General features: G+C 44.4%; 1 protein-coding gene across 1 annotated transcript in view; it reads left to right on the top strand.

The window, feature by feature from the left end:
- The window catches only part of LOC115173982 (tubulointerstitial nephritis antigen-like), a 57,212-nt gene extending 33,355 nt beyond the window's left edge, over positions 1–23,857 (top strand). The window contains exons 6-12 of the mRNA XM_029732531.1: positions 4,055–4,181; positions 4,537–4,687; positions 4,856–5,042; positions 7,658–7,703; positions 14,137–14,260; positions 20,788–20,833; positions 21,156–23,857. Of these exons, the coding sequence (XP_029588391.1) occupies positions 4,055–4,181; positions 4,537–4,687; positions 4,856–5,042; positions 7,658–7,703; positions 14,137–14,260; positions 20,788–20,833; positions 21,156–21,323 (849 nt within the window). The 3' untranslated portion in view covers positions 21,324–23,857. The remainder of the gene's footprint in view (positions 1–4,054; positions 4,182–4,536; positions 4,688–4,855; positions 5,043–7,657; positions 7,704–14,136; positions 14,261–20,787; positions 20,834–21,155) is intronic.
- The last annotated feature ends 2,212 nt before the right edge of the window (positions 23,858–26,069 follow it).

Raw genomic sequence — 26,069 nt, 5'->3', positions numbered from 1 at the left:
CTGTCCCCCACCTCTCCCACCCTACATCCTCCAGACCAAACTCCCCCACCCCTCCTCCCTTCAATCCACTCACTCCAACCCCCCACCTGCCCACCCCCTCCTCCTGTCAACTCCACTCTCTCCAACCGCTCCCCACCCCCTCCTCCCTTCAATCCACTCTCTCCAACCCCCCACTCCCCCACCCCCTCCTCCCTTCAACTCCACTCTCTCCAACCCCCCACTCCCCCACTGCCTCCTCCCTTCAACTCTATTCTCTCCAACCCACCACTCCCTCATCCACCTGTCCCTCTCCTCCCAACATGCCCCTACCTGTACCTGGAGACAGATCTAAGCAGGAGAGCTTATTCATAAATCTCTCGATCTGTTCTGTCTGTCTCCCAGCTAAGTCCCCGCATGTCTAACAGTCTTTATACTGGGTAATGGACAGGCCCAGTCCTAACTGAGGCCTGGGGAGTTGCAGCCACACACGCATGCACAGGCAGAATTGTCTCCAATTTCTTACAGCCCTTATCTCTAAACACATCAGTACCGTGCTCTCACCTCCAAGCTGTGTCAGTCACTCCGTGGTATGGTTTGGACTTTGACCTTCTACAGTGTTCACACACACACACACACACACACACACACACACACACACACACACACACACACACACACACACACAGCACACACACACACACATTTTCTATCAGGTGTTTGTCTGGGGAGAATAGTTGAGATATTAACAGGAGGAATGTGAGAAGGCCGTACCAGCAGGTGTGGTATGTCTAAACAGAGCTAGAGTTCCATGCATAATGCTCTAATGCTACATACAGTTGAAGTCGGAAGTTTACATACACTTAGATTTGAGTCATTAAAACTTGTTTTTCAACCACTCCACAAATTTCTTGTTAGCAAACTATAGTTTTGGCAAGTTGGTTAGGACATCTACTTTGTGCATGACACAAGTAATTTTTCCAACAATTGTTTACAGACAGATTATTTCACTTATAATTCACTGTATTACAATTTCAGTGGGTCAGAAGTTTACATACACTAACTTGACTGTGCCTTTAAACAGCTTGGAAAATTCCAGAAAATGATGTCATGGCTTTAGAAGTTTCTGATAGGCTAATTGACATCATTTGAGTCAATTGGAGGTGTACCTGTGGATGTATTTCAAGGCCTACCTTCAAACTCAGTGCCTCTTTGCTTGACATCATGCGAAAATCAAAAGAAATCAGCCAAGAGGCCTCTACAAGTCTGGTTCATCCTTGGGAGCAATTTCCAAATGCATGAAGGGTCATGTTCATCTGTACAAACAATAGTACGCAAGTATAAACACCATGGGACCACACAGCCGTCATACCGCTCAGGAAGGAGACACGTTCTGTCTCCTAGAGATGAACGTACTTCGGTGCGAAAATCCCAGAACAACAGCAAAGGTCCTTGTGAAGATGCTGGAGGAAACAGGTACAAAAGTATCAATATCCACAGTAAAACGAGTCCTATGTTGACATAACCTGAAAGGCAGCTCAGCAAGGAAGAAGCCACTGCTCCAAAACCACCATAAAAAAGCCAGACTATGGTTTGCAACTGCACATGGGGACAAAGATCGTACTTTTTAGAGAAATGTCCTCTGGTCTGATGAAACAAAAATATAACTGTTTGGCCATAATGACCATCGTTATGTTTGGAGGAAAAAGGGGGAGGCTTGCAAGCCGAAGAACATCATTCCAACCGTGAAGTACGGGGCTGGCAGCATCATGTTGTGGGGGTGCTTTGCTGCAGGAGGGACTGGTGCACTTCACAAAATAGTTAGAATCATGAGGAAGGAAAATTATGTAGATATATTGAAGCAAACATCTCAAGACATCAGTCAGGAAGTTAAAGCTTGGTCGCAAATGGGTCTTCCAAACGGACAATGACCCCAAGCAAACTTGCAAGCAAAGTTGTGGCAAAATGGCTTAAAGACAACAAAGTCAATATATTGGAGTTGGCATCACAAAGCCCTGACCTCAATCCTATAGAAAATCTGTGGGAAGAACTGAAAAAGCTTGTGCGAGCAAGGAGGCCTACAAACCTGACTCAGTTACACCAGCTCTGTCAGGAGGAATGGGCCAATACTCACTCAACTTATTGTGGGAAGCTTGTGGAAGGCTACCCGACACGTTTGACCCAAGTTAAACAATTTAAAGGCAATGCTACCAAATACTCATTGAGTGCATGTAAACTTTTGACCCACTGGGAATGTGATGAAAGAAATAAAAGCTGAAATAAATTCTCTCTACTATTATTCTGACATTTCACATTCTTAAAATAAAGTGGTTATCCTAACTGACCTAAGACAAGGAATCTTTACTCGGATTCAATGTCAGGAATTGTGAAAAACTGAGCTTAAATGTATTTGGCTAAGGTGTATGTAAACTTCCGACTTCAACTTTACCTGCAGGGTTAAGCATGCCTCCCACCTCCATACCTGGCCTGTCTCCGTCCCATTGTATAGTGCTCTAATTTTGACTAGGGTCCATAGGGCTCCATAGGGCTCATAGGGCTCCATAGGGCCCCATAGGGCTCTGGTGAAAAGTAGTGAACTATGTAGGGAACAACGTCAGAAACTGATATTAGGCCAAATGGTCCTAATCGTCTGTGAATCAGTCATCTCTACCGGAATAACTTAACAGACTTTTGCTAATGATTTGCGTGTGATACACAGTCATCTTATTGTATTTACATTCATGAAAGTCCTATTGTGTCACGATTGTCATAAGGAGAGGACCTAAACGCAGCGGGAATATGTACACTCATCTTCTTTATTATGGACAAAGAAGGAAAAACCCAAAACAAACACGTATACAAAATACAACGACGAATAACAGGCCGGTAAGGTACAAAGCTATACACAGCACAATTTCCCACAAACTAACAGGTGAAAACAGGCGACCTAAGTATGACTCTCAATCAGCAACAACGATGTATAGCTGTTCCTGATTGAGAATCATACCAGGCCAACACAGAAATACAAAACTAGAACAGCCCCTTAGAAATACAAACACAAGAACATACCCAACACCCCGGAACACATAAATCAAATACCCCTCTACAATACACACACACACCCCGAACCACCTAAATCAACTACCCCCTCTACATCGACACTTACACCAATAAACCCCAGAAACACTCTACACAAAATATCCCTCTATCTAAACACATACACAAAACCAAGAAAACAAATACCCTCTGCCACATCCTGACCAAACTACAATAACAAATAGACCCCTTTACTGGTCAGGACGTGACATATTGTGGATAATTAATCACCATGCGCTGAGCGCGCTCCACACAAAAGCATCATTAGGAAGTTGTTGTTGTTGGTTTGTGTAGGGAACAACTATGTTGTTGTTGGTTTGTCAGCCTCCTCTTGTTGTTGGTTTGTCAGCCTCCTCTTGTTGTTGGTTTGTCAGCCTCCTCTTGCTGTTGGTCTGTCAGCCTCCTCTTGCTGTTGGTCTGTCAGCCTCCTCTTGTTGTTGGTTTGTCAGCCTCCTCTTGCTGTTGGTTTGTCAGCCTCCTCTTGCTGTTGGTTTGTCAGCCTCCTCTTGTTGTTGGTTTGTCAGCCTCCTCTTGTTGTTGGTTTGTCAGCCTCCTCTTGCTGTTGGTTTGTCAGCGTCCTCTTGCTGTTGGTTTGTCAGCCTCCTCTTGCTGTTGGTTTGTCAGCCTCCTCTTGTTGTTGGTTTGTCAGCCTCCTCTTGCTGGTGGTCTGTCAGCCTCCTCTTGCTGTTGGTCTGTCAGCCTCCTCTTGCTGTTGGTCTGTCAGCCTCCTCTTGTTGTTGGTTTGTCAGCCTCCTCTTGTTGTTGGTTTGTCAGCCTCCTCTTGTTGTTGGTTTGTCAGTCTCTTATCGTCTGGCCGCTGGAACACCTACTGTAGGTTTTGTGAGTAATAATTAATTGTATTTATATACTTATATATATATACTTATATATTTATATAGGTGGTCAAGTATATTGAAACAGGATTGAAACTGCACATTAGCTAATTCCTGTTTTTCCTCCTCCTTGCTATCCCCATGCTCAGGTGAATATGGATACTCAGAATGACCGTCTGCCTCAGTACTTCAACGCAGCAGAGAAGTGGCCTGGAAAGATCCATGAACCTCTGGACCAGGGCAACTGCGCTGCCTCCTGGGCCTTCTCCACTGCAGGTGAGACACAAATTGCTAGTAAAATACTAGCAGAATACTGGCAAAATGCAAGTAAAGACAGGCAAAATATTGACAAAGTACTAGTAAAATACTGGCAAAAGGCTCGCAAAATGCTGGTAGAATACTGGTAAAATGCTGGTATTTTGGTGAATTACTGGAATTTTTGTAAAGTACTGGTAAATGTGGGTAAAGAAAATGTAGCAATATTGCAAAATACTGGAAAGATGCTGGTAAAATGGTCATAAAAGGACTTATTTGAAGTTCCATCTCATTCCCACAGAACATTTCTTAGGACATTTCACAGAATTTATTTTAAAACATTCTCTTTCTTTCTATCTCTCTATCCCTTGCTCAGCGGTGGCATCGGATCGAATCTCCATCCAGTCGATGGGTCACATGACCCCTCAGCTGTCGCCCCAGAACCTCATTTCCTGTGACACGCGCAACCAAGGGGGCTGTGCTGGAGGACGTATCGACGGAGCCTGGTGGTACCTGAGACGCAGAGGGTAGGACATATTTCACTGTGACACCGGGCAAAATATTTTTTCATGATAAAATGAAGGGTCAGTTTTAGTTTTTTTAGCTGTGAGTTAATGATTTATTGAATACGCTATGTTCTCTATCTCTCATCATCTATCTGTCTCCATCTCTCTCTCTCACTCTCTCTCTCTTAGTGTGGTGACAGAGGAGTGCTATCCATTCTCTGCCCCCCAGCAGACGCCAGCGGAGGTGGGCCGCTGTATGATGCAGAGTCGCTCTGTGGGCCGAGGGAAGAGACAGGCTACTGCACGCTGCCCCAGCACACACACCTACCACAATGACATCTACCAGTCTACACCTCCCTACAGGCTCTCATCAAACGTATGTACACACACTCGCACGCACGCACGCACGCACACACACACACACACACACACAACACACACACACACACACTGTTACCACCATCAAAACATCTCCTGTCCAACACCTCTCCACGGGATGTGTACCTGTGACATCAGTTTATCACCGCTTGCAAAACATACTCTGTAATCCTCCATAAACATGGTAAGGTACGTTGCATGAGCTCTGTACACACCTGGCTGAATTCCTCACGCTACATTAGCCCATAATCTTTCTCACGTATTTGTGTTAATGTGTTTTCTCTACCGTCGAGAAAGTACAGAAGTCTCCATTTGCTGGCTCATAAATGAATTCCTTGTGAAGGATGCAGGCCTTTCTATTTCCATGTGGCAGAAAGAGAGAGAACAAAGGTGTAGATAGTAAGTGGTAGGCTAAAGTTGGATAACATCTGGGCAACATCAGTCATCAACATCACTCACCTGTAGGGCCTATTTTCCGGTTTACACTTGAACACGCCAGATTTCTCAACTGATCAGAGACAGAGTGGGTAGCAGCAGGGAATGTTACTGGAGTGAGCTACAGTAGATCAACTGGAAAGCCTGTATCTATTACAGTATGTAATAGATACAGTTGGGACACAATATATACTATTGGGACACAAGAGTATGTGTCCCAAATAGCACCCTATTCCCTACATAGTACACTACCCTATGGACCCTGGTCGAAAGTAGTGCACTATGTAGGGAATAGGGTGCCATTAAGGAGGTAGACTAACTGTTTCCAGAGTACATGTGCACTTAGAGAACCCACATGTGTTATATACTAATCAAAGTAGACCCACTGAGCTACAGCTTACAGTGGGGGAAAAAATTATTTGATCCCCTGCTGATTTTGGACGTTTGCCCACTGACAAAGAAATGATCAGTCTATAATTTTAATGGTCGGTTTATTTGAACAGTGAGAGACAGAAAAACGCATGTCAGAAATGTTATAAATTGATTTGCATTTTAATGAGGGAAATAAGTATTTGACCCCCTCTCAATCAGAAAGATTTCTGGATCCCAGGTGTCTTTTATACAGGTAACGAGCTGAGATTAGGAGCACACTCTTAAAGGGAGTGCTCCTAACCGCAGCTTGTTACCTGTAAAAAAGACACCTGTCCACAGAAGCAATCAATCAATCAGATTCCAAACTCTCCACCATAGCCAAGACCAAAGAGCTCTCCAAGGATATCAGGGACAAGATTGTAGACCTACACAAGGCTGGAATGGGCTACAAGACCATCGCCAAGCAGCTTGGTGAGAAGGTGACAACATTTGGTGCGATTATTCGCAAATGGAAGAAACACAAAAGAACTGTCAATATCCCTCGGCCTGGGGCTCCATGCAAGATCTCACCTTGTGGAGTTGCAATGATCATGAGAATGATGAGGAATCAGCCCAGAACTACACGGGAGGATCTTGTCAATGATCTCAAGGCAGCTGGGACCATAGTCACCAAGAAAACAATTGGTAACACACTACGCCGTGAAGGACTGAAATCCTGCAGCGCCCGCAAGGTCCCCCTGCTCAAGAAAGCACATATACATGCCCATCTGAAGTTTGCCAATGAACATCAGAATGACTCAGAGGACAACTGGGTGAAAGTGTTGTGGTCAGATGAGACCAAAATGGAGCACTTTGACATCAACTCAACTCGCTGTGTTTGGAGGAGGAGGAATGCTGCCTATGACCCCAAGAACACCATCCCCACCGTCAAACATGGAGGTGGAAACATTATGCTTTGGGGGACAGGACAACTTCACTGCATCAAAGGGACGATGGACGGGGCCATGTATCGTCAAATCTTGGGTGAGAACCTCCTTCCCTCAGCCAGGGCATTGAAAATGGGTCGTGGATGGGTATTCCAGCATGACAATGACCCAAAACACACGGCCAAGGCAACAAAGGAGTGGCTGAAGAAGAAGCACATTAAGGTCCTGGAGTGGCCTAGCCAGTCTCTAGACCTTAATCCCATAGAAAATCTGTGGAGGGAGCTGAAGGTTCGAGTTGCCAAACGTCAGCCTCGAAACCTTAATGACTTGGAGAAGCTCTGCAAAGAGGTGTGGGACAAAATCCCTCCTGAGATGTGTGCAAAGCTGGTGGCCAACTACAAGAAACGTCTGACCTCTGTGATTGCCAACAAGGGTTTTGCCACCAAGTACTAAGTCATGTTTTGCACATCATTTTATAACATTTTGACATGCATTTTTCTGGATTTTTTTGTTGTTATTCTGTTTCTCACTGTTCAAATGAACCTACTATTAATGATAGATATGATCATGATAGACTGATCATTTCTTTGTCAGTGGGCAAACGTACAAAATCAGCAGGGGATCAAATACTGTTTTCCCCCACTGTACCTGTGATTTATTACCTCTCACATCAATCATTCTAAATTATGCCTAATGTTGAAAATCATTACAGCATATTTATCTGTCTCTATAACCTCTCAAGTCACTGAGAGATGTACTGTATTATCTACAGATTTATGTTGATATCCCCTCCACTTTGTCTCTTTCATCTAATTACAGATCTGTCCATATCTTTCCTTTCATCTAATCACAGTTCTGTCCATCTCTCGCTTCTTCACAGGAGAAGGAGATCATGAAGGAGATTATGGATAACGGCCCAGTGCAAGGTAGGATGATCTAGTGATGATGACTTACTGTGTGTGCGCGTGCATGCAATTGCCATTGGCAACTGTAAAATGATGAGATACTGGAACCATATGTGATGCTGTAGTGCTCAAAGCCATCTCTTGGTTTTCTGAATGAATACAAACGGGCAAGACAGCCTTGGCTTCTGCTTAAGGAGGAGAATTGGGTATGAGAGGATGTGTATCAGATGTTTGGCTATAACTCTGATTTATCATGCCATTGTTGGACATTGTTGAACTGGTATTCAGGAGATGTAGTGACTTTGTACAGGGTATGTAATGTGGTGAACATGCCAGAGACCTAAAAAACATTGTCAGCCACCAGAGGTTTTAGCTTAGAGGGATAGCTTAGGCAGCTCAATTGAGGCATCTCAATTGACCCAAGCTCAAACCCCAGTGATTAGGACTGTTAATAGTGTAGCTTCCAACCCAGCCCTTAGTTCATACACCTTGATATGTAGACTTCTCACTTTCGCCCTAATGATTTTCTTATGATTTGTGGACAATGTCCTAAGATACAATTACTTTGGACACAAATGTGTCACCTGGAAAACACCTGGCTGGAAATAGTTAACGTCACCAAGCATCTGCTAGTATTCATAAACAGACATACAGTGGGGGAAAAAAGTATTTGATCCCCTGCTGATTTTGTACGTTTGCCCAGTGACAAAGAAAGGATCAGTCTATCATTTTAATGGTAGGTTCATTTGAACAGTGAGAAACAGAATAACAAGAAAAAAAATCCAGAAAAATGCATGTCAAAAATTTTATATATTGATTTGCATTTTAATGAGGGAAATAAGTATTTGACCCCTCTGCAAAACATGACTTAGTACTTGGTGGCAAAACCCTTGTTGACAATCACAGAGGTCAGACGTTTCTTGTAGTTGGCCACCAGGTTTGCACACATCTCAGGAGGGATTTTGTCCCACTCCTCTTTGCAGATCTTCTCCAAGTCATTAAGGTTTCGAGGCTGACGTTTGGCAACTCGAACCTTCAGCTCCCTCCACAGATTTTCTATGGGATTAAGGTCTGGAGACTGGCTAGGCCACTCCAGGACCTTAATGTGCTTCTTCTTCAGCCACACCTTTGTTGCCTTGGCCGTGTGTTTTGGGTCATTGTCATGCTGGAATACCCATCCACGACCCATTTTCAATGCCCTGGCTGAGGGAAGGAGGTTCTCACCCAAGATTTGACGGTACATGGCCCCGTCCATCGTCCCTTTGATGCGGTGAAGTTGTCCTGTCCCCTTAGCAGAAAAACACCCCCAAAGCATAATGTTTCCACCTCCATGTTTGACGGTGGGGATGGTGTTCTTGGGGTCATAGGCAGCATTCCTCCTCCTCCAAACACGGCGAGTTGAGTTGATGCCAAAGAGCTCCATTTTGGTCTCATCTGACCACAACACTTTCACCCAGTTGTCCTCTGAATCATTCAGATGTTCATTGGCAAACTTCAGACGGGCATGTATATGTGCTTTCTTGAGCAGGGGGACCTTGCGGGCGCTGCAGGATTTCAGTCCTTCACAGCGTAGTGTGTTACCAATTGCTTTCTTGGTGACTATGGTCCCAGCTGCCTTGAGATCATTGACAAGATCCTCCCGTGTAGTTCTGGGCTGATTCCTCACCATTCTCATGATCATTGCAACTCCACAAGGTGAGATCTTGCATGGAGCCCCAGGCCGAGGGAGATTGACCTTTTTTCCCTCACTGTATCTGAGCTCCTTCTCTCTTTGTAGAACAGAGAGAAGTTTTAACAACATCATTCACATTGCCTCACAAGCAGTGAAAAGTGTAAAGTGTAAAAAGGTGAGGCCTCAGGTAGGGAATTTGACCTTTGAAAGAACTGTGATGTTGACTGATATCTGTGACCTCAGACTCAATTTGACCTGGGTTACCTAGCCAGGGTGATACAACTGGTGTCCCTGATGCTATTAATTACGCGCAGTTGCCTGAAACAATTTTAAATTCCTCAGAAGTTTGGATGGAGAGAGTGAAATGCACAGAAAGAGAGAATGAAAGGAAGAGAGAAATAGCGAATGACAAATAGACAGTGGAATGTAGACTGTGTGAGTGTTAGTACCCTATATACCTTTATGTGTGTGCACGTGCATGTGTTTGTGTGCACGTGTATGTGTGTACGTGTGGTTGTACAGAGGTAGCCTGAGCCTGTTCCAGCCTTGATGTATTGTTGCAAACAGCAGGACTGAAACATTGGCCTGCTGACACTACAGCTGTACTCTGATGTTTGGGTGTGTTCTACTCAGGGGGAAATTGGAAATTGTCCTCAGAAGAAGTAAGGAAATGATTTACCCAGGTTTGCGTCCTTGCCCCACCGTTCACTACAATATGGCTGAACTTTCGCAATAGAAACGTTTTTCCTGATGTTTAACGTTGGCGTCCAAGGCCTGGTTCCCCGATCGCGATGGAACTTCGGCTTACGACGCATCGTCCCTACAATGGCTGGAGATTTATATCACGCGTGTCCCAAAACACCACGCAGAGAGAACGTTTCGTAAGTGCGTCGTTGAGGCATGTGTCAATGCTGATAAGAGCTAAAGAAAGGCAGCGCTGCTCTCAGATCAGCTTTCTCCATTCAAATCTTACCTTAACATTAGAATTATTCAACAATACTGATGACAGATCAGCTCCTAGAGCAGGGTTCTCCAACCCTGTTCCTGGAGATCTACCCTCCTGTAGGTTATAACTCTAACCCCAGTTGCAACTAACCTGATTCAGCGTATCAAGCAGCTAATTATTGAAATTAGGTGTGATAGATTAAATCAAATCAAATCAAATCAAATTTATTTATATAGCCCTTCGTACATCAGCTGAAATCTCAAAGTGCTGTACAGAAACCCAGCCTAAAACCCCAAACAGCAAGCAATGCATGTGAAAGAAGCACGGTGGCTGGGAAAAACTCCCTAGGAAAAACTCCTGAGAAAGGCCAAAAACCTAGGAAGAAACCTAGAGAGGAACCAGGCTATGAGGGGTGGCCAGTCCTCTTCTGGCTGTGCCGGGTAGATATTATAACAGAACATGGTCAAGATGTTAAAATGTAACGGGCATGTGTATATATAGATTAGGGTTGGGGTGAAAACTGACAGGACAGTAGCTCTCCAGGAACAGGGTTGGAGAGCTACTGTCCGAGAGAGATAGTATCACCTACGGCTTCAAATATTGAGATGGCTTATTCTAATGCTTACCCTATGATAATTCACTAAATCAAGATTTGGCACAAAATTACACACGTCATTACACATCATTTAAATATATTTAAGCAAAATTACAGACAGTAGCCTACAATTAGCAAAAGAGAACTCAATTGAACATTACATTTATTTCAACATATTTCATTATATACAGTGCATTCGGGAAGAATTCAGTACCCTTGTCTTTTTCCACATTTTGTTACGTTACAGCCTTATTCTAAAATTGATTAAATCGTTTTTTTCCGCTCATCAATCTACACACAATACCCCATAATGACAAAGCAAAAACAGGTTTTTAGATTGTTTTGCAAACGGTATTAAAAAATATATATATATTATATCTCTATGTACTTTGCTCCATTCATCTTTCCCTCGATCCTGACTAGTCTCCCAGTCCCTGTACCCACAGCACCATGCTTCACTGTAGGGATGGTGCCAGGTTTCCTCCAGACGTGATGCTTGGCCTTCAGGCCAAAGAGTTCAACCTTGGTTTCATCAGACCAGAGATGACCTTGATGACAGCTTTGCACACTCTTGGCATTCTATCAACCAGCTCCACCTGGAATGCTTATCCAACAGTCTTGAGGGAGTTCCCACATATGCTGAGCACTTGTTGGCTGCTTTTCATTCACTCTGCAGTCCAACTCATCCCAAGCCATCTCAATTGGGTTGAGGTCTTGTGATTGGGGAGGCCAGGTCATCTGATGCAGCACTCTATCGCTCTAATCTTGGTCACATAGCCGTTACACAGCCTGGAGTTGTGTTGGGTCATTGTCCTGTTGAAAAACAAATTATATTCTACTAAGCGCAAACCAGATGGGATGGCATATTGCTGCAGAATGCTGTGGTAGCCATGCTGGTTAAGTGTGCCTTGAATTCTAAATATATCACAGACAGTCTCACCAGCAAGGCACCCCACACCATCACACCTCCTCCTCCATGCTTCAAGGTGGGAACCACACATGCGGAGATCATCCGTTCACCTACTTTGCGTCTCACAAAGACACAGCAGTTGGAACCAAAGATCTCAGATTTGGACTCATCAGACCAAAGGACAGATTTCCACTGGTCTGAAGTCCATTGCTCGTGTTTCTTGGCCAAAGCAAGTCAGTTCTTATTAATGGTTTCCTTTAGTAGTGGTTTCTTTGCAGCAATTCTACCATGAAGGCCTGATTCGCGTAGTCTCATCTGAACAGTTGCTGTTGAGATGTGTCTGTTAGTTGAACTCTGTGAAGCATTTATTTGGGCAGCAATTTCTGAGGCTTGTAACTCTAATGAACTTATCTTCTACAGCAGAGGTAACTCTAGGTCTTCTTTTCTTGTGTTGGTCCTCATGAGAGCCAGTTTCATCATAGCGCTTGATGGTTTTTGCGACTGCAATTGAAAAAACTTTCGAAGTTCATGAAATATTCCAGATTTACCAACCTTCATGTCTTAAAGTAATGAAGGACTGTCATTATTTCAGCTGTTTTTGCCATACTATTGGCTTGGTCTTCTACCAAATAGGGCTATCTTCTGTGTACAACCCCTACCTTGTCACAACACAACTGATTAGCTGAAACGCATTAAGAAGGAAAGAAATTCCACAAATGTACTTTTAACAAGGCACACCTGTTAATTGAAATGCATTCCAGGAGACTACCTTATGAAGTTGGTTGAGAGAATGCCAAGAGTGTGCAAAGCTGTCATTAAGGCAAAGGGTGGCTACTTTGAAGGATCTCAAATATCAAATATATTTTGATTTGTTTCACACCTTTTTGGTTACTACATGATTCCATATGTGTTATTTCATAGTTTTGATGTCTTCACTATTATTCTACAATGTAGAAAATAGTAAAAAATAAAGAAAAACCCTTGAATGAGTAGGTGTGCCCAAACTTTTGACTGGTACTGTATATATATTTTTCAATCCATTTTAGAATAAGGCTGTAATTGGCAACTTTATATTTGTAGTAGAGCTGTGCCATATGGGAAAAAAAATGCCTGTCACAATAAATTGCCTAAAATAATGCAATAATCATAAATACATTAATGTGCACAATAGTTTTTTTAATGATCCTTTCAACTACTACTACTAGATTGATGCTTGTAGCCAATCACCAATATTAGCAAACTTATTTCATTTCAAAATTCACATTTCTCTAGTATAGGCTACTTATCGTAATAAACGATATCAGCAAAATGCCTGCGATGAGTGATTGGCATGGTCGGTGTTGTCAAGGTGTGGGTGTAGCTGGTGCATTGGAAGTCAGGCGCAGGAGAGCAGAGATGAGTGGACAAGGCACTTTACTGAGGCAATATAGGAATAGAACGCAACCGCATCACAACAACAAATGCCCTCAGAACAAGTGAGGCAGCACTAAGTACAAAAATAACAAGGTACAAAGTACAGGCTGTCAAAAAGCACGGGTGTAAAATACAACCCGGCGCAAACCAGCCGGAAGAGTGCCAACCTGACAATAAACAATTACGCACACAGACATGGGGGGGAACAGAGGGTTAAATACACGACAAGTACTGAGGGCAATGTAAACCAGGTGTGTGGGAAAACAAGACAACAAATGGAAAATGAAAAGTGGATCGGCGATGGCTAGAAGACCGGTGACGTCGACCGCCGAACGCCGCCCGAACAAGGAGAGGAACCGACTTCGGCGGATGTCGTGACAGGTGTCAATAATTTTAGATTCATCGTCCCGGCTCTAATTCATAGTCAACTTCAATGTGAAGTTATTGGCGGTCACAGAGAGACAGATAAACATCTTGATTCTATATTTAGCAGAGATCTTCTGTGTATAATGTAGAGAAAAAAACACATCTAACGAAGTAATTAGCTGTTTGATGAGTGGTCTGAGGCAGTCGATAAATAACAAGCGTTTTAAAGTGCAACTTTATTAACGATGGTTTTGGGAAAAAGCTTGGAGATTTAACGATACTTCTACAAAGGTTTGAAAGATTAACTTAGCCTTAAGATGGTTTTGGGAAACCAGGCCTAGATTGGTTACCTTTGAACTACAGTGATGCTTTCTGGGATAATAGTAAAGTTGATTAATCTATGTTTTTAACAATATTGAAGCATGAACTAAGGGCCTTTGGTTGGTCCTTTTATAACCATCTGAGAAGCTATAGATTTGTCTGCCTGTATAAAGTGTGTTTCTGTGTTTCCAGTTCATCTAGCTTGTGTTTTTCTTCCTGTGTATCCTGCAGCCATCCTGGAGGTCCATGAGGACTTCTTCGTCTATAAGAGTGGGATCTATAAACACACAGACGTCAGCTTCACCAAACCGCCACACTACCGCAAACACAACACACACTCCGTCAGGATCACAGGGTAAGGCTGTCAATCTTCTGCCGTCTGTTATAGCTTTGTGTTGTCTTCTATCCGTTGTTCTGAGATTACATTTCATTCGACAGTCAGTATGTGGGAGGCAGTATGGGAAGAAAATGGTGGTATTACTGTGAATGTCTTGTGTTCAGTCTTCACCTTCCTCAAATGTTATTGTAGGCTAAATGCATTCAATATATCTTATCAAATGTTCCATAATTCATATCTAAGGCAGGGATTCAATACAAGGTGGATTATAGTGCAGCACACTATACAGGTGACAATGCAGCTGACGTGTAAATTACCTTTACAGTCTGTTATAGTGCACTGTGCTATAATTCACCTTGCATTGAATTCCGGCCTAAGTCTACCAACAATAGCAAACCTCAGTATACTTGTTTGCATTTGCCAAGTTATCAAATGATGAAAGCATCTTCATGTATACAGTCCCAGACCGCATGCTACCACAGGTGTGTTATGTTCTCCAGTGTGCTAAAGAGAGATGTCCTCCCTCCCCTTCTGTCTGTCGCTCCTTCTGTCGGAGACACACCTTGGCTCCAGTCCTCTATTCCCCAGACAAGCCCCTTAGTTACCACGGAGACCACAAAAATGCAGGCAGACACTACACACCTGGATCACCTCCCCACCCCTCCCCGTCATGCCCCTATCACCCAACCCCCACCCCTCTGTCTCCCTCTGGGAGTAGAATGAACTAGTCCCTAGACACGGATCTAAGGTCAATGTTGATGTTTGGCGGTTAATAGATTAGGTTAGGTTTTGGGGAGGGTAAGCTGATCCAAGATCTGTGCCTAAGGGCAACTTCTATGAAGAGCGCACATTTCCTCCCAGACAGTATTCTCTCCATCTCCCCTCCCCCACCTTTTACCCCCAACACCCCATCCCGGCCAAATACTCACATTATAGTTTAGTCTGAGTGCCTAGGTATTTGTTTTCTACTGTTTGTCTGGGCTGTCTATTCTAGGCATTACAACCCTTATGACTAGAATGAGGAAAGACATGTGTTATGAACACCCTTTCCTCTTGTAAAGAGCCATTTGATGTGTTTTTCTCCAGCTGGTTTTTAAATGTCAATGACATGCTATACTTTCCTACCAGGAAATGATCACCATCTGAGTCTGTTAGCTACCGGTGGAATTTTTGGCTTGTGTGTGTGTGTGTGTGTGTGTGTGTGTGTGTGCTCCAGCGTTGTGCAATGCTAAAGCCACATAATAAAAACTGGAGTTGGAGGGTTTGTTGTCTTTGGCTTGAACAATGCTGTCATTTGAATAAAAAGGAGCTCTGAACAGAGCTGCTGAGAGCCGTCATGGAGGCAGTTTCTCTAACTCTTATCTGATCGGCCATTGATCAAGAAAAACAGAGGATGGGGATCCACTTCCTGCCCCGTCCTGCTACCTTTGTTTGGGTCTCCATGTGATATTGTGTCATTTAACTTTTAGTAATGTGTGTATTTGTCAGTGTGTATTTCACCTGCATTATTGTGGTATAATTCATAGCCATGTCTGAAGACTTTATTTACCTATACCTGGTTTGTCTCTGACATCAAGTGAGTGCTCTGTTTGCTTGGTTGTTTGTGAGTATATATCTCACATGGATGTTATAAATGTAGTATATTAGATTATCTAGATTCGGGCAGCAGGTTGATTTTTTTTCTTGAGCGGATGGTCGGGTGGTAGGAACATAATTACAAATAATTTATAGACTGCAAATTGACCACAAAAAGCCCAAACATATATAATATCTGACTAAAACATAGCAGTTTCAAACCTTGCTTTCATTTGTATACAAATCAAATCAAAGTTTATTTGTCATGTGCGCTGAATACAACAGGTGTACACCTTACAGTGAAATGCATACTTACAGGCTCTAACCAATAGTGCAAAAAAGGTATTAGGTGAACAATAGGTAAGTAAAGAAATAAAACAACAGTAAAAAGACAGGCTATATACAGTAGTGAGGCTATAAAAGTAACGAGGCTACATACAGACACCGGTTAGACTGATTGAGGTAGTATGTACATGTAGATATGGTTGAAGTGACTATGCATATATGATAAAAGAGGGTTTGGCGGGTGGTGGGTGGCTGGACACAATGCAGATAGCCCGGTTAGCCAATGTGTGGGAGCACTGGTTGGTCGGGCCAGTTGAGGTAGTATGTACATGAATGTATAGTTAAAGTGACTATGCATATATGATAAACAGAGAGTAGCAGCAGCGTAAAAAGAGGGGTTTGGGGGGGGGGGTTTGGGGAGGGGCACACAATGCAAATAGTCCGGATAGCCATTTGATTACCTGTTCAGGAGTCTTAAAACTGTTGAGAAGCCTTTTTGTCCTAGACTTGGCACTCCGGTACTGCTTGCCATGCGGTAGTAGAGAGAACATTCTATGACTCGGGTGGCTGGGGTCTTTGACACATTTTAGGGCTTTCCTCTGACACCGCCTGGTGTAGAGGTCCTGGATGGCAGGCAGCTTAGCCCCAGTGATGTACTGGGCCGTACGCACTACCCTCTGTAGTGCCTTGCGGTCAGAAGCTGAACAATTTCCGTACCAGGCAGTGATGCAACCAGTCAGGATGCTCTCGATGTTGCAGCTGTAGAACCTTTTAAGGATCTCAGGACCCATGCCAAATCTTTTTAGTTTCCTGAGGGGGAATAGGCTTTGTCATGCCCTCTTCACGACTGTCTTGGTGTGTTTGGACCATTCTAGTTTGTTGTTGATGTGGACACCAAGGAACTTGAAGCTCTCAACCTGCTCCACTACAGCCCCGTCAATGAGAATGGGGGCGTTCTCTGTCCTCCTTTTCCTGTAGTCCACAATCATCTCCTTAGTCTTGGTTACGTTGAGGGATAGGTTGTTATTCTGGCACCACCCGGCCAGGTCTCTGACCTCCTCCCTATAGGCTGTCTCGTCGTTGTCGGTGATCAGGCCTACCACTGTTGTGTCGTCTGCAAACTTAATGATGGTGTTGGAGTTGTGCCTGGCCATGCAGTCGTGGGTGAACAGGGAGTACAGGAGGGGACTGAGCACACACCCCTGGGGAGCTCCAGTGTTGAGGATCAGCGTGGCAGATGTGTTGCTACCTACCCTCACCACCTGGGGGCGGCCCGTCAGGAAGTCCAGGATCCAGTTGCAGAGGGAGGTGTTAAGTCCCAGGATCCTTAGCTTAGTGATGAGTTTTGAGGGTACTATGGTGTTGAACGCTGAGCTGTAGTCAATGAACAGCATTCTCACTTAAGTGTTCCTTTTTTCCAGGTGGGAAAGGGCAGTGTGGAGGGCAATAGAGATTCCATCATCTGTGGATCTGTTCGTGTGGTATGAAAATTGGAGTGGGTCTAGGGTTTATGGGATAATGGTGTTGATGTGAGCCATTAACAACCTTTCAAAGCACTTCATGGCTACGGATGTGAGTGCTACGGGTCTGTAGTCATTTAGGCAGGTTGCCTTGGTGTTCTTGGGCACAGGGACTATGGTGGTGTGCTTGAAACATGTTGGTATTACAGACTCAATCAGGGACATGTTGAAAATGTCAGTGAAGACACCTGCCAGTTGGTCAGCACATGCCCGGAGCACACATCCTGGTAATCCGTCTGGCCCCACAGCCTTGTGTATGTTGACCTGTTTAAAGGTCTTACTCACATTGGCTACGGAGAGCGTGATCACACAGTCATCTGGAACAGCTGATGCTCTCATGCATGCCTCAGTGTTGCTTGCCTTGATGCGAGCATAGAAATTATTTTGCTCGTCTGGTAGGCTCGTGCCACTGGGCAGCTCGCTGCTGTGCTTCCCTTTGTAGTCTGTAATAGTTTGCAAGCCCTGCCACATAAGACGAGCGTCGGAGCCAATGTAGTAGGATTCAATCTTAGCCCTGTATTGATGCTTTGTCTGTTTGATGGTTCATCGGAGGGCATAGCAGGATTTCTTGTAAGTTTCCAGGTTAGAGTCCCACACCTTGAAAGCGGCAGCTCTACCCTTTAGCTCGATGCGGATGTTGCCTGTAGTACATGGCTTCTGGTTGGGGTATGTACGTACAGTCACTGTGGGGACGACGTCCTCGATGCACTTATTGATAAAGCCAGTGACTGATGTGGTGTACTCCTCAATGCCATCGGAAGAATCCCGGAACATGTTCCAGTCTGTGACAGGAAAACAGTCCTGTAGTTTAGCATCTGCTTCATCTGACCACTTTTTTTTATAGATCAAGTCTTTTTCCCTCTGGTTGCACATTTAACATGTTCATAGACATTTGGTAGAACTGATTTCAGTTTCCCTGCAGTCACGTGTCTCTCTATTATGCGTAGGAATACTTGGGAACAGAATCATTTGGAGCTGATTTCCAACCCCCAAAAATATATATAAAAAAAGTAAGTTGGGGAACTCTATCAAGGTCAATAGCATAAAACTGATTCCCAAATGGCGCCCTATTCCCTTTATAGTGCACTACTTTCACCAAGGCCCATAGTGCTCAGCTCAAAATAAGTGCTTTGTATAGGGAACATGGCGCCATTTGGGGCGCACTCTAGTTCTGGTCTGTCCTGGAACACTGCTGGAGTATGGTCTGTCCTGTCTGGTCTGTCCTAGAACGCTGTTGGTGTCTAGTCTGAGCAGCATGCTCTACTGATGATGATGATGGTTGAAGCTCATCTTCCCTTTGCATCTAACCTCCGCTGACACTGCGGTTCTTTCGCTGGTTTGGGCTACGAACGCGAGGCTCGGTGGGTACCGAGGGTATGGATTTTTGGACGGGTTGGGGGAAAGAAGGGGGGTCAGGACAGGGTGCGTAGAGCCTGACTGTCACAAGCTTTGATGTTTTTACAAGCAAAATCCCGCTGCAGTGCGTTCTATTAAGCCAAGGGCCTGGGAAAGTTTGTGTTTAGGGCATTGAGGTCCACTCTGGTGGAAAGGGAATTGTCTGGTGTGTTGATCCCAACTGTACTGGACAGAGAGGGGATCAGGCCCATAGAGGAGGTCAGGGGTAAGGTGGGGGAGGACTGGTATGTCCCTCATTGTCCAGGGGGAACAACGCTAACTGGGGGAGATAAGGGCTCCGTAGTGGTCCAATTCTGTCTGTCTCTCTGGCTCTGCCCGTATACACACAAGTACACACACACATACAAATGCACACGTGCGCACACACACACCCATGCACAAATGCACACAGACACGCAAATGCACCCACACACACAGTTTGGCTTCCCAAAACACACATCCTGCCTTGCCTGGCTATTCAGCCACATCGCTCCAGCCAAACGCCACGCCCACTAACATTTCTTCTCCACCATGAGTCTGAATTTGATCTCCTCCCTGACAACTTCTCCCATTCTAACCGTTCTGATTGGTCCCAGGAACTGATGGGTTGGGCCAGAGCCTGAACACAAGTGGTTAAAACAGCGTAGGGGACAAGGTCCCTCACTTTGGTGTCAGCAGAAACGGCTTCTTGGATGGCAGTCTCAGACTGAATGTATGTAGCGATAGCGGAATTAAATCCAGTCTGAGTCGTCAGGCAACCTCCAGTCTCCATCTATTTCAGATTTGGTTGTGATGTTTGTACAGCTGTTTGTATTTGCTTTTTCAGAGCATGATGACCCTTGAACTCTTGTCCAAACCAGAGTCAAGTAATAAAACATTATTCGCCAATGTTTTGGTGGCAGGCTACTGAGTTGGCAACAACTGAAAACACCACCTCTCTTTCCCAGCATTCCTATTCCCTTATAGAATATGAGGCTCCTAGAGTTCCTAGGAACTGGTGTTCACAAACAGGATGGGAAAAGAACTGGAGCGAGGGAGGGGGCAGGGAAAGTCGGTCTGAGACGCAGGGACGCTGGGCCACTTCCGACTGGGGGCAACTGCCAGATAGGACCAGAAGCTAAGGATGATGGGAATTTATGGGCCTTGGCCAGGAGGAGAGAGAGAGACCTCTACAGGGGTAAGGTGTATTTATTAGAGCCTCACTCAACCTTCAGCAATGTTGTTGTTGTTGTCTGTGAGATGACAGGAGTCGGGCGGTGACCACTTCCTCACTGGGCATCCCTCTCCTTCCTGTTTCCTGAGCTGCGTGGGGGGAAGTGGCAGAGGGGGAATTCAGTGTGCTGCTGAGGAATCTGAATTATGTGGGATGCAGGGTAAATGTGTGTGTGTGTGTGTGTGTGTGTGTGTTTGGGTAGTATAATCGCTCTGGTGTTCTTTAGCCATGGTCATAAATAACGTCTTGTTTTCAGGATGCTGTTAAAGAGATGAAAGATGTTTTGTACTCAGCATCTATACCTATACTTATAGCTCTTGCTCAAATTGTGTCAGTTGTGTCAAAACACTCTCAGGTGTCCACATTCCTATGTGGGCGTGGGATTCATTTAAAAAGCTACTTGTAAAAGGTTAAAAACAACCCAATTCATAACAGAATAATTGTCAGATTATTTTTACTTCCAGTGAAAAATGAAGAAGCCTCTGAAGTTCATAATAGTGTATTCCCTTTAGTTGAAAACAATCATGTCAGTAATCCGTCTGTGTTTTCTGTTCCAGGTGGGGAGAAGAGAGGAACTATGATGGGACAACTAAGAAGTACTGGGTAAGTGATGTCTCCTATCACATTACTCATCACATCTTTTTCTCTTTGTTGTCTCTTATTTGTGTAAATATCTTATTATGTATCTACCACAGGAGGTTGGTGGCACCTTAATTAGGGAGGACAGGCTTGTGCTAATGGCTGGAGCAGAATCAGGGAACGGTATCAAATACATCAAAACACATGGTTTCCATGTGTTTGTTGCTATTCCATTTGCTCTGTTTCAGCCATTGTTATGAACCGTCCTCCCCTCATTAGCCTCCTGTGGTCTCTCTACTATATCAACATTCTAACCCATGCCACTCTTTCTAATGACTTTTCCCAGATTGCTGCCAACTCGTGGGGGAAGAACTGGGGGGAGAACGGCTACTTCCGTATCGCTCGCGGAGAGAATGAGTGTGAGATCGAGGCGTTTGTGATCGGCGTGTGGGGTAGGGTCACCATGGAAGACATGCAAAGCCACCATCACCACCAACATCGCCGACGCAAGTAGAGACAGGCACTCCAGGAACTCAGCATCCTCAGAGCCTCTACCTTTCATCCCGAACCCTCTTCCCCTTCCTACCCTGGAGGAGCAGCACAACCAGCCCCAGAGCCCCTACCCTTCAGTACACAGCAATAATCACCTCAGGACTCACTATCCCAAAGCCCACACTTTCCAGACTCCTTGGTTTTGGCCTGGGATCGACTGTTTACTTCCTGCTTCTGTTCAGAAGTCTTCATTTCCACTGCTATGATGATGAAAGGACTGGCTTGATCTGAACTCTCTCTCTCTCTTTCGCTCTCCCTCTCTGGAAGCCAACCCCTTACGGACAGATTGGGATAGGGAGAACCAGAGGGATAGAATGTTAGATGACACAAGCACCAGAGAGAAACTAACAATCCACTTGTGTTACAGTTTAGTTAGTGTTATCACTGAGGACCTAACTCTTAATCATGCTAGCTAGCTATATCATTGATTAATGTATTCCTATTACTGTCAGCAGATCTGCAGTTGCATTAGCCACGCATCTCCTACACATTCCAAAAAAAGCAGAATTTTACACTGGAAAGGGTGTTGGTCTAAGGCCTGGTGGTAGGTGGGATTGAGTTTATTGAACTGTCCTTTTGACCAATAATTTATTTCCCCTCATTTACCAAAAAACTATGTTTTATTTTTAGTACAATCCTGTACTATGCTAAGTGCATAGTACAGGATGGAGTCTCAGCAAGCTCTAGAAATGTTCAGTACCACATAACCTGTCTGGTTATGGAAGAGATGGTGTCAATCTTCCAATGATATAAAATCAACTTCAGTCTCATGACCATGACAGCTCTTGACTGAATCCAACTGCTTGAACATAACGTTTCTGTAAGAATAATATTAGTGGGTCAACCACTTATAAATCTCCCTTAATAGATAGTATACACTCTTAGAAGTAATGGAGCCTGGAAGAACCTTTAGAACCAAAGAACCAATTCTAAAGATTATTCGAGGAACCCCTGTGTAAAGGTTCAAATCAGAACCTTTTTGTGATGAGTGAGGTTCAATTCTGAACCTTTTTAATAATATATTGTAGAGGTGGCAGACTATCAGAAGATTGGAGGTGTATCTTATTGGAGGTGTGGCTTTCAGATAGTTATTTTTGGCCACCCATTACAGTAAATGTAATTTCTGTTCATCATGTAAAGTTTCATCATGCAAATTTCAATTTTCCTTGAATATTTATGCATATTACATATTCTAATATAATATTAATAATATTAACATTGCTGATGACATAAGGTCCAAAATTGGGATTTGCATAGGCTCTTGAGGAACTCGTACACCTCTGTAAGCCTCATTGAAGCTACAGAACTCTCATTGTTCAACCTTAACATGTGATGAAAATACAACAGAAAATCTGAAAGCCACACCCCTACCAAGCCACACCTCCAGTCCAGGGTTCCTACAGGAACCCTTTGCTACATTGAAACATGAAAGGTTCCTCCAAGAACCCCTCAACTAACCTAAGGTGCAAATATTGAGGAACTCTAGGGGTTCCTTGAGTACCTCCAGTGTTCCTCAAGTCACCACTAATTCTAAGAGTGTACAGTACATTTGAAAGCAGAGATGAAGCATGTAAAATATGTGTAGATGCGATTGTAGAAAGTGAGGAGCTTAAAAAAAACACATTCCGTTTATTAATCAGCTGGTTGACAAAAACATATCTTGGAAAAAATGAGGCATTGATTGAAATATCTGAGTTGTCATTTCTTTGAAGAAGGTAAAATGGCCACCACCATGTCATTTTCAGATGTTGCTTCAACATGGAAACGTCTTGGTTGATCAAATGCCTTAAAGAAATGAGTGCTGTTTTTGACCTCTGGTTGAAAGTATCCACGGTTTGTGTATTATAGTCTTAAAGTTTTTAATTCCGTGTACACTGTGTTACTATAATGCTGAAAATATTGTTGTATTTTACTCCTATTTTCTTACTTGCTTTGAGAGATGTGGTTGTCTCACACAGTCACTCCCCTCCCCTGACCAGCTACTTTGAAGAGTGCTTGGGTGGTGCACTTACTCCTTCTGAAGGTGAACACACACAAAATCAAAGTGCCTGACTCTAGGGAGAGGAGGAGGTCGGACTCAGCTGCCAAAGTCTGTTCAATGCTGTTTCATTATAGCCTAAATCTCACTGACGGCCCATGCCACTAACACTTCAGTATTCAGCAGTAGGCATGTGTAGGCCTACAACAGACTCATTGTGACATTTCAAAGGTTGTGCATTTCCAAAGAAGTGTTAGGGAGGTAGCTCAAGCCTCAACTGAAGCCAGTGATCGCACAGGTTCTGATATACTGATATAACTTGATATAACTGCCTTATGTAATGTTGCCCTAGGTGCTCTTTTTATACTGTCTCCAATTCATATATATTATTTCTGTGCCTATCATGAGTTTTAATGTCTAAGTTTCCAGAGGTGGCAACTGTCCTTTTAGAGACCAGATCATGTATCAGTTCACACTGTGCAGTCGCACTTCACAATAAACTGCTTGGCTTCCCAGAAGTTATGTCTTTTTAACTGTGCCACCTTTCCAATATGGCTTCCAGTTTTCACATTGTTAATGTAAATCCTATACACAATTTCGTACATTTCAAGTAGGCCTCAGTTTTAAACCCCCATTACAACCGTCACCTCATGAGAAAAGGATAGATATGCAGGAAAACCGATAGGTTCAGATGGACAAGCAGTGTTCAATGTGGAGGAAGGGTACACTCTTAGAAATAAGGGTTCCAAAAGGATTCTTCGGCTGTCCCCATAGGAGAACCCTTTTTATTCGAGGTAGAACCCTTTTGGGTAATCTGGAGGTGAAAGAAACGCACACCTGTTTAGGCGAGCTGCTGGCTAGCAGAGTAGAACACCTGTTTAGGCGAGCTGCTGGCTAGCAGAGTAGAACACCTATTTAGGCGAGCTGCTGGCTAGCAGAGTAGAACACCTGTTTAGGCGAGCTGCTGGCTAGCAGAGTAGAACACCTGTTTAGGCGAGCTGCTGGCTAGCAGAGTAGAACACCTGTTTAGGCGAGCTGCTGGCTAGCAGAGTAGAACACCTGTTAGGCGAGCTTCTGGCTAGCAGAGTAGAACACTTGGAAAATAATATGAGAGCTGCACACTAGGAGCTCAGATGCAATAATTTAACCTAATAACCAACGTTTCGACAGACAAGCTGTCTTCATCAGGGTATAATTAAGCAATAAGACCCTAGGTGTTGTGGTATATGGCCAATATACCATGGCTAAGGGCTGTCCTTAAGCACGATGCAACGTGGAGTGCCTGGACAAAGCCCTTAGTGTATTGGCCATACTATATATCACTAACCCCCGAGGTACCGCATTGCTATTATAAACTGGTTACCAATGTAACTATAGTAATACAAGTATTTTTTTGTCATACACATGGTATAAGGTCTGATATACCATGGCTGTCAGCCAATCAGCACTCAGGGCTCGAACCACCCAGTTTATAATGACAAACACTGCGGGTCACTAGTTTATATAGTGGCAAAGGACACACAGGTGTCTGTAATCATGGCCGGCTGTGGCTTGATTCATTGGTTAATTTACAGATATAAATAGAACATATAGAAAGCATGAAAGGATAACATCTGATCATAAATGCAATTGACTACATAGTCTACATAGGCAAAATCCCAATAATCACAAGAATGGCTTCAGATCAAAGTCTACGTTGAGACAGAAAGATCCAGGCAGCCTCTCATTTTAACTATAAATTGTCGTGGTCACCCCATCTCCTTGGGAGGGTGACGTGTTTGATGCTGATATAACATAGGGACGAAATAGAGTAGCTTGCTTCCAAAAAGTGGGTACGTTGAGTTTTTGCACCAAATGGTGCTACGATTGTAAGGAAGTCTGTGTGTAGCTGGTGTATAGGAGTCAGGCGCAGGACAGCAGATATGAGTAAATAAAATTTATTTTACTCAACATATAATAAATGCAATACAATAACAGAACCCACAATAACGGACCTTCCTACATAGAAACAATCACTCACAAACAAACATGGGGGAACAGAGGGTTAAATAATGAACAGGTATTTGGGGGATTGAAGCGGCTCCAGCAGATTGAAGCGGCTCCAGCAGCACACTGACACCAACCTCGGGGACGACCCGGGGGACGTGGCGCAGGGCGATCCGGATGGAGACGGTGGAACTCCCGCAGCAACGAAGGGTCCAAGACGTCCTCCACCGGCACCCAGCATCTCTCCTCCGGACCGTACTCCTCCCACTCCACGAGGTACTGAAGGCCCCTCGCCCGACGCCTCGAGTCCATGATGGCTCGAATAGCATACGCTGGGGCCCCCTCGATGTCCAGAGGGGGCGGAGGAACCTCCCGCACCTCACACTCCTGGAGTGGACCAACCACCACCGGCCTGAGGAGAAACACATGGAACGAGGGATTAATACGGTAATCTGGGGGAAGCTGTAACCTGTAGCATACCTCATTCAGTCTCCTCAGGACTTTGAATGGCCCCACAAACCGCGGACCCAGCTTCCGGCAGGGCAGGCGGAGGGGCAGGTTTCGGGTCGAGAGCCAGACCCGGTCCCCCAGTGCGAACACCGGGGCCTCACTGCGGTGGCAGTCGGCGCTCGCAGTGCACATGGGCAGGTGCACATGGGCGGCGTCCCAGGTCTCCTCCGAGCGCTTAAACCATTCATCCACCGCAGGAGCTTCGATCTGGCTCTGATGCCACGGTGCCAGAAC

The sequence above is a fragment of the Salmo trutta genome, chromosome 34 (genome assembly GCF_901001165.1).
Source record: "Salmo trutta chromosome 34, fSalTru1.1, whole genome shotgun sequence".
NCBI classification, from domain to species: Eukaryota; Metazoa; Chordata; class Actinopteri; order Salmoniformes; family Salmonidae; genus Salmo; species Salmo trutta.
This window is presented reverse-complemented; position numbering and strand designations above follow the sequence as displayed.